The sequence below is a fragment of the Enhydra lutris genome, unplaced genomic scaffold (assembly GCF_002288905.1).
Source record: "Enhydra lutris kenyoni isolate GAN:26980312 unplaced genomic scaffold, ASM228890v2 scaffoldscaffold26, whole genome shotgun sequence".
In the NCBI taxonomy this organism is placed as follows: domain Eukaryota; kingdom Metazoa; phylum Chordata; class Mammalia; order Carnivora; family Mustelidae; genus Enhydra; species Enhydra lutris.
This window is the reverse complement of record NW_019154110.1, coordinates 13797087-13806792: the sequence shown is the minus strand read 5'-3', so window position 1 is coordinate 13806792 and position 9706 is coordinate 13797087. Positions and strand designations below refer to the sequence as shown.

The window sequence follows — 9706 nt, the reverse complement described above, 5'->3', positions numbered from 1 at the left end:
TCATTACACTGTTGCTATTACTTCCAATGTTTATTTTCAGACTGAGTAACAACCATACAATATAAACACCAAGGTCCACCTGGTGATGTTTTAAAAATAAAAAGCAATAAAAAAAACCTTTGGTTTTTTTCTTAAAAAATTTTTTTTTGGTAGAACGATAACATACAAAAGTACATAATACACAAATTAATAAATCATAAAGCAAATGCTCACGTAACCACAAAAAAAGAGACTTTATAAATGTCTTTAGAAGCCCTGCCTGTCTCCCTTCCCTAACACTATCCCTTTCCTCAAGAAGTAACTACTGATTAGCTTGTTATAATAAATATTTCCTTGCTTTTATCCTCTAAGTACACATCCCTAAATGCTATGGTTTATTTTGCTTGCTTTTGAACTACCCAAATAGAATCGTAAATTATGTATTTTGTTTCTGCCTTCTTTCTTTTTTTTTTTTTTTTAAGATTTTATTTATTTACTTGGCAGAGAGAGAGAGATCACAAGTAGGCAGAGCGGCAGGCTGAGAGAGAGGGGGAAGCAGGCTCCCTGCTGAGCAGAGCCCAATGCCAGGCTCGATCCCAGGACCCTAATTTCATGAACTGAGCTGAAGACAGAGGCTTAACCCACTGAGCCACCCAGCTGCCCCCTGCCTTCTTTCAATCAACATTTATTTTTAGATTCAACCATGTTATATAGTGGTATAGATCACTTGTTTTTATTGTGTGAATATAGTTATCACTCATTCTTTTTTTTTTTAATTGTTTTGTTTTGGGGATTTTTTTAGATTTATTTATTTATTTATTTAACAGACAGAGATCACAAGTAGGCAGAGAGGCAGGCAGAGAGAGAGGGGGAAGCAGGCTCCCCGCGGAGCAGAGAGCCCGATGTGGGGCTCGATCCCAGGACCCTGGGATCATGACCCAAGCCAAAGGCAGAGGCTTTAACCCACTGAGCCACCCAGGTGCCCCGTTATCACTTATTCTATTGTTAATGGAAATTGGGATTGTTTATAATTTTTGGCTATTATGAACCATGCATGACATTATGAACATTCTTGGATATGTACATATGTACAAGAATTACTCTACTGTGATATCTAGGAGTGCAACTGCTAGGTTGTAAAGCATGCCTCTTTTCTAGATACTGTGAAACTGGTTTTGCAAGTGGTTGTACCAATCCATGGTCCCCTCAGCAAAATATGAGTTCTGGTTGTTCCTGTTTTATTCAAGGGAGTCTTTTCTATTTGAGTTTTCAACATTTTTTTACTTGGGAAATCTGTACAATGCTTATGGTTAATATACTCTTATTTTGCCTGGATTTATAAGTCCAACAATTGTTAAGATGATTTTTTATCAGCAAAGTCACATACTAAACAGCAAATAATACACATGGTGAGGATCACAATATGATTTATATTGATAAAAGTAGAATTTCTTATTTTAGTTGGATTTTCAAAAAGAGATAGGATCTGGGGGCATCTGGGTGGCTCAATTGGTTAAATATCTGTGTTTCACTCAGGTCATGATCTCAGGGTCCTGGGATCGGGGCCTTCCTCTGGCTTCCTGCTCAGCTGGGAACCTGCTTCTCCCTCTCGCTCTACCCTTCCCCCATGCTCTCTTTCTCTCTCTCTCAAATAAGTCAATAAAACCTTTTTTAAAAAAAGAGATAGGATCTGAACACGTAGAGAAGGGAACAAGTAAATGGTAAGTAGGCAAATTTTTTAATATGTATATGAAAGCAATTCCTTTTTTATTTTATTTTATTTATTTATTGCACAGAGAGAGAGCACAAGCAGGGGGAGCAGCAGGCAGAGGGAGAGGGAGAAGCAGGCTTCCTGCGGAGCAGGGAGCCTGACATGGGGCTCAATCCCAAGACCCCAGGATCATGACCTGAGCTGAAGGCAGATGCTTAAGTGATTGAGCCACCCAGGTGTCCCGACAAATTTTTTTTTTAATATGTTTTTTAAAAACCCACTCCTGGGGCACCTGCGTGGCTCAGTCGTTGGGCGTCTGTCTTTGACTCAGGTCATGATCCCAGGGTCCTGGGGTTGAGCCTCGCATCCAGGTCCCTGCTTGGCAGGAAGCCTGCTTCTCCCTCTCCCACTCCCTCTGCTTGTTTTCCCTCTCTTGCTATGTCTCTCTCTGTCAAACAAAATCTCAACAACAACAACAAAATCCCACTCCCACTCCTTTTTGAATTCTTTTTAGTAAATAAGGATTGGTTGAGAAGCCAAGTATAGCTTAATTTATTAAAAACACCACCACCATGGACTTACGGTTCTATCCTTCCTTTGAAAATTAAATGAAATAATTCTTTCCCCCACCACAGTTTTATTTAGATATAACTGACATATAACATTGTATTAGTTTAAGGCATACGACATAATGATTTGATATATGTATATACTGCAAAATTATTTCCACAATAAATAGATAAAGATAAAAGAGGATGAAAAGTACAGCACAGGAAATATAGTCAATAATGTTATAATAACTATGGTGACAGATGGTAACTACAGTTATCATGTTGACCATTTCATAATACATAATTTTTGAATCACTATGGTATACACCTGAAACCATACAATGTAATATTGTATGTCAACTCTACCTCAATAAAAATAAATAAACAAAAACAAGAGGATGTCTACCCCAAAACCTGCACACAGAAGTTCGTAGCAGCTTTACTAACAATTTACAAAACTTGGAAGCAACTAAGATGTATTCTAGTAGGCAAAAGGATAAATAAATGGTGGTACATCTAGATAACAGAATATTATTCAACACTAAAAAGAAATGAGCTATCAAAGCATGAAAAGACACAGAGGAAACTTAAATGCATATTACTAAGTGAAGAAGCCAATCTAAAAAGCTATGCATTGCATGAGTACAACTACAGGACACTGTGGAAAAGGCAAAACTTATGGAGACAATAAAAGATCAGTGGTTGCTAGGGGTCGGAGAAAGCAGGAATGAATACGAGACACATAGAGGATTTGGGGGGCAGTGAAACTATTATAGATGACACTGTAATGGTGAATACATGTCTTTATACATTTGTCCATGCCCATAGAATGTACAACACCAAGAATAAACCTTAATGTTAGCTATCAGTTTGGGGTTACTAATGATGTGTCAACCAATGTAGGTTCATAGATTGTAATATAGGTACTGTTTTGGAGCCAGATGTTGATGGGGGTGGGGGGTGGGGCAGGGAACGTGTTTGTGTTGGGGCAGAGGTTACAGTGGAACTTTCTGCTCAGTTTTGCTATGAATCTAAAACTCTTTTAAAATAAAAGTCTATTTGAAAAGAAAAAGGAAAACAGGGAGTAAAGAAATGAAAGTGAACAAATTCTAATACGTTTTAAACATTTTACTATACATTTTAACGTTCTGATATATATTCTTCCAAGAAGGAGAAATTATTTTTTTTAAAGCTTGTACTCCATAAACCTTTCAAAATCACTGGATTTCTTTTCCACTGATGTGAGTGAATTACGTTTCTTTACAAATAAGACAGAAGAAAGGAAATATGTTCACCTACCTTGCTTTGCCAGGTATCTCTAGAGCTGTGTTTCTCAAACTGTAACCTGTGTACAAATCATTAGGATTTAGTTGAAATGCATGTACTGATTCAGTAGGTCTGGGTTAGGGCCTGAGATTCTATCTACATTTTTACTTGCTCCCACTTGGACCTGCAGGCTACACCTTCTGTAGCAAGATTCTAGAGTTTAAACCGAACTACTTTTCTATTTTTGCAAGAGTCACTTGACCAGCTTCTTTTGCAGTGTTTTTGAATTCCTTGAACTGCAAAACTCTGTTTCCAATCGTCTTTTTGATCTCTCAATTCCTACCGCCTCGTGTTAAGGCAAACCTTAAACAAGCTGTGGTATAGCAGTGGGGAAACCGCGAAGAACTAGGAGGAGCGGGAGGCGGAACCTAGAGTGAGAGGAAAGCAGGAAATGAAGAAGCGGAGGAGGGATTTCGAAAGTGGACGTCAGCCGGTTGGGTTTTCAGCGCGGACCGGAAAGAGTCTAGAGAAGTCTCAGCACCATGGCGGGTCCTGTCAGCTTACGAGAGCTTCTAATGGGCGCTTCATCCTGGACCGGCTCTGAAAGTCCGGAGGGATCCCCTACAGAGGGCGGAGGGAGCGTGGCTGGTGGACTGGAGCCTCCTTGGCGAGAGGATGAGATCTGCGTGGTGGGAATCTTCGGCAAGACGGCTCTGCGACTGAATTCCGAGAAGTTCTCACTTGTGAATACGGTTTGCGACCGACAGGTCTTTCCCCTCTTTCGCCACCAAGATCCTGGGGACACGGGGCCTGGAATCAGGACCGAGGCTGGAGCCGTCGGGGAGGCTGGTGGAGCCGGAGACGCTGGGGCTGGGACGGGAGATTCGGTTCGGGGAGGTGTAGCTACCGCTGAAGGTAACCGAACTGAGCCAGGCTCCCAGGACTACAGCCTTCTGCAGGCCTATTACAATCAGGAAAGCAAAGTTCTTTATCTTCTTCTCACTTCCATCTGTGACAATTCGCAGCTTCTGCGGGCTTGTCGTGCCCTTCAGAGCGGGGAAGCTGGAGGTGGCCTCTCTTTACCTCATGCAGAAGCGCACGAGTTCTGGAAGCATCAAGAGAAGCTGCAGTGTCTCAGTCTCCTTTACCTTTTCTCCGTCTGTCACATCCTGCTTCTGGTCCATCCTACTTGTTCCTTTGACATCACTTACGATCGAGTATTCAGAGCCCTGGATGGACTGAGACAGAAAGTACTGCCCCTTCTCAAAACAGCCATTAAGGATTGTCCAGTTGGCAAAGACTGGAAGCTAAACTGCCGACCTTGCCCACCTAGACTCCTTTTCCTCTTTCAACTCAATGGAGCCCTCAAGGTGGAACCCCCTCGGAGCCAAGACCCAGCTCATCCAGACAAGCCCAAGAAGCATTCTCCCAAAAGGAGACTGCAACATGCCCTGGAGGACCAGATCTATAGAATCTTTAGGAAGAGTCGTGTCTTGACTAATCAGAGTATCAATTGCCTCTTTACGGTGCCTGCCAACCAAGCTTTTGTGTACATAGTTCCGGGTAGCCAAGAGGAGGACCCAGTAGGCATGTTGCTGGACCAACTCAGGAGTCATTGTACTGTGAAGGACCCAGAATCTTTGCTGGTGCCTGCACCCCTTTCTGGGCCCAGGCGATACCAGGTGATGAGGCAGCATAGCCGACAGCAGCTGTCTTTCCACATTGACAGCAGCAGTTCCAGTTCTTCCGGGCAGTTAGTGGATTTTACCCTTCGGGAATTTCTGTGGCAGCATGTGGAGCTAGTCCTAAGCAAGAAAGGTTTTGATGACAGTGTGGGCAGGAACCCACAGCCTTCCCATTTTGAACTTCCCACTTACCAGAAGTGGATCTCAGCAGCTTCAAAACTGTATGAAGTAGCTATTGATGGGAAAGAGGAGGACCTGGGGTCTCCCACTGGGGAGCTAACATCTAAGATTTTAAGCAGTATTAAAGTCTTGGAAGGGTTTTTGGATATTGACACCAAATTCTCAGAAAACCGGTGCCAAAAAGCTTTACCCATGGCCCATAGTGCTTATCAGTCAAATTTGCCTCATAATTACACAATGACTGTCCATAAAAACCAGCTTGCTCAGGCTCTTCGAGTGTATAGTCAACATGCTAGGGGTCCTGCCTTTCACAAATATGCCATGCAGTTACACGAAGACTGCTACAAGTTTTGGAGCAATGGCCATCAGCTCTGTGAGGAGAGGAGTTTAACTGATCAACACTGTGTACACAAATTTCACTCATTACCTAAATCAGGTAGCTAAAATTCTCTCAGCATTTTGAAGGCAGAACTGAGCTGTGTTTTTATTCTTGGGGTTTTTTTAAATGACTATTTTTAAGTAATCTCTTTGCCCATTGTGGGGCTCAAACTCATGACCCTGAAATCAAGAGAGAGTTGCATACTTTATTGGCTGAGCCAGCCAGTCACCCCTATATTTGTGTTTTAAGAGAGGCTATTCACTAGGTATTAATATTTTTTAAAAAGGCCCTATAGAAATTCAGTTGCATCAAATTTAAGTTTTCTCTCCTGCTGTAAAAAGAAAATAACATCTATGGCTACTAATTATTTTCTTGTATTTAAAGGATGAACCGTAGGGAATTAGTAAATGAGAACTGTTAATATAAATTTTCAAAAATTTCATATTAACATTTTTATCTTGGAGTTTTCGTTGAACTAAAAGGAATACAATGAAATGTATTCTCACCATGATGATGATAAAATTGTCTTAGAAAACCTAAGACTTCAGATTGAAAATATATATCCTTCTTTGTATCTTCATTTGCTTTTTCTGCTGTGTATATTTAGTCAAGATTTTGTGTTTTTACTGGGTGTTTTTTATTTTTCCTTCTCATTTCCAAAGTACTGTTTGGAGAAATTTTGAAGTTAAATGCTATAGAATATAAAATAAATTTGACTCTGCATTGTATGTGTGAAGTTAATAGTGAGTGTTATGTTTTCCAGGAGAAAAACCAGAAGCCGATAGGAATCCTCCCGTGCTGTATCACAATAGCCGAGCTCGATCTACTGGTGCCTGTAACTGTGGAAGGAAACAGGCACCTCGAGATGATCCCTTTGATATCAAGGCAGCTAACTATGACTTTTATCAGGTAGACTCTAAATTTTTTCTTCCTCTTTTTCCTCCCTTTGGTGTGTGTGTTAACTACCATTTAAGTAAAAGTACATATTTTCAGAAGCAAAGTATGTAGAAAAGTAAATGTGACTGGAGTATGCTCTATAGACAAGGAAAAGTTCTTTTTATTACTTGCTTACCCATTAATTGCTAATCTTGTTTTTTAGAGTGAAGAATGTGTTATTTATTTTTTAAAAGATTTTATTTATTTATTCGAGAGAGAGAGAGTGAGAGAGCACGAGCAAGGGGTGAAAAGAGGGAGAAGCAAGCTCCCCACTGGGCAGGGAGCCTGAAGTGGGGCTTGATCCCAGGACCCCCGGATCCTGATCTGAGCTAAAGGCAACCGCTTAACCCACTGAGCCACCCAGGTGCCCAGAGTGTGTTATTTTAAATGAAGAGTTCACAAGGTTGTTTATTTTATTTTGTTTCTTCCTCTATAGCTTCTGGAAGAAAAATGTTGTGGAAAATTGGATCATATCAATTTCCCAGTATTTGAACCAAGTACACCAGATCCTGCTCCTGCCAAAAATGAATCTTCTCCTGCCCCTCCAGATGCAGATGCTGATAAACTTAAAGAAAAAGAACCTCAAACCCAAGGAGAGAGCACAAGCCTGAGTTTAGCTTTGAGTTTAGGCCAGTCCACAGATAGTTTAGGTACCTATCCAGCTGATCCACAAGCAGGAGGAGATAATCCAGAAGTTCATGGTCAAGGAGAAGTAAAAACTGAGAAGAGACCAAATTTAGTTGATAGACAGGCATCCACAGTTGAGTATCTCCCAGGCATGCTACATTCAAATTGTCCTAAAGGTCTCCTACCCAAATTCTCCAGTTGGTCATTGGTTAAATTAGGCCCTGCTAAGTCTTATAACTTTCATACAGGTTTAGACCAACAAGGCTTTATTCCAGGAACAAATTATCTTATGCCTTGGGACATTGTCATCAGGACTAGAGCCGAGGATGAAGGAGACTTAGACACAAATTCTTGGCCTGCTCCAAATAAAGCTATTCCTGGAAAGAGAAGTGCAGTTGTAATGGGAAGAGGAAGACGGAGAGATGACATAGCTCGAGCATTTGTGGGCTTTGAGTATGAAGACTCTAGAGGTCGGAGGTTTATGTGCTCAGGACCTGACAAAGTAATGAAAGTAATGGGAAGTGGGCCAAAGGAGTCCGCTTTAAAAGCCTTGAATAGTGATATGCCCTTATATATTCTGTCATCATCTCAGGGTAGAGGGCTAAAACCACATTATGCTCAACTTATGAGGCTTTTTGTTGTAGTTCCCGATGCTCCTTTGCAGATAATACTAATGCCCCAGGTAAGAAATACGACCTTTTCCATCCTCAGATAAAAAATGCTGATGCTTGTTTTGTCTTTTAGAAGTGCAGGATAATATCAAAGTAATTACTTCATTAAACAGTTTTAAATTTTAAATACCTTTTCGACCTAATATTCTAGTTCTTGAAAAAAAATCATGTGTTAACCAGTTCACACTATCAGCTCACATTGTATAGTTCAAAGGCAGAACTTGAAGTTAAAAATCTGTAGAAAAGTAGGATAATACCTGAGACCAGTAATGTAATATTGAATATGATTAGAGTTAGGAGCATACCCATTATCTCCTTAATCTTATATGGTCTTTGAACCTGTTGTTTGTTTAGGCATTTACCTTTCAAGTATTTCTTATTGAAAAATGTAAAAATAAGTGCATTACCTTTATTTTTCAGGTTCAGCCAGGCCCACCACCGTGTCCAGTGTTCTACCCAGAGAAACAAGAAATCACTCTCCCACCAGATGGCCTCTGGGTTTTGAGATTTCCTTATGCATATGTGACTGAGAGAGGACCTTGTTTCCCTCCTAAGGAAAACGTGCAGTTAATGAGTTACAAGGTGCTCCGTGGAGTTCTTAAAGCGGTAACACAATGAGCGTTTTACAGCCAGTTCAATCTTAAAGCTGGTGTTTGGTTTTGGTATGTGCTGGGGGGGGGGGGGGGGGTTGTTTTTGTTTTTGTTTTTGTTTTGTATGCTGTATTTTCTTGAATCCAAAATGTGCTTTGGTTACAGGTGTTCAGTATTGGGACAGTAGTTGTTCCACTATTTCATAAATTGATATTTATTGTAAGTGGACCTACAGCTTGCTAATAAACTTTGGTTCTTCTAGAAAAGGACATAAAATACCTGGTTGGTATCTCTGTTTTCTTTTGTTTCTGTTTCACTGTCCATAATAAAACATGTTTCTATCATAACAATGTTACATAATCATGTTGATCCAAAACTTTGCTTTGGTTAAAACAATGTTTAAGCTGGGATTTTCCTTAAGATGCCACTTCTGAAATTACCTTCAAAAAGAAGATGACCCAGTAGGTTATCTGGTAATGGTATGGATGACTTACTTGCAAAAAAAAGCCCTATTGTTTGGCTCATAATTCTGGTACCTAAATTAGACTGTTTTGTCCTATTTTATTCCTGGACTGATGAGATGTCATATTTTTTTTTTTTTACTTTTTTATTTTATTTCATTTTTTTATTTGAGAGATATATTTTAAGTGAATGCTATCTGAACTAAAACTTATTTTTTAACTTTTTTTCTAAGACTTTGTTTTTAAGTAATCTCTACACCCAACATGAGCCTCCAACTCTGGAAATTAATTTACAGTGTTCTTGCATCTCATCCTTATTTTTCATCCTTTTAATTTTTCCTACCTTATATATCAGTTTTAACAATCACAATCACTTTTGTACTAAGCATGGTTTTTGGGTGGTTTTATTAAGTAGTGCACTGCATTTGGAAAACACAGCTAGATTGCTCTGTAGGACATATATTAATAGTTGTTTGCTTTTCTAAAGATTTATTTAAGGGAGAGCGAGAAAGTGGGGGGAGGGTCATAGGGAGCCAGAGAGGGAGAGACGCAGACTCCCCACTGACCATGGCTTGATCTCATGACGCTGAGATCATGACCTGAGCTGAAACCAAGAGTCAGATGCTTAACTGACTGAGCCACCCAGACCCCCTTGTTTTGTTTTTTTAA

The 9706-nt window shown here is 40.1% G+C and overlaps 1 protein-coding gene across 1 annotated transcript; it reads left to right on the top strand.

Moving 5' to 3' along the window:
- Positions 1 to 3977: 3977 nt before the first annotated feature.
- On the top strand, positions 3978 to 8931 carry LOC111151407 (SMG8, nonsense mediated mRNA decay factor). The gene is made up of 4 exons (XM_022509404.1): positions 3978 to 5808; positions 6515 to 6660; positions 7124 to 7996; positions 8406 to 8931. Exons 1-4 carry the CDS (start codon positions 4050 to 4052, stop codon positions 8601 to 8603), a joined length of 2976 nt encoding a protein of 991 aa, XP_022365112.1. The 5' UTR covers positions 3978 to 4049; the 3' UTR covers positions 8604 to 8931.
- Positions 8932 to 9706: the final 775 nt, after the last annotated feature.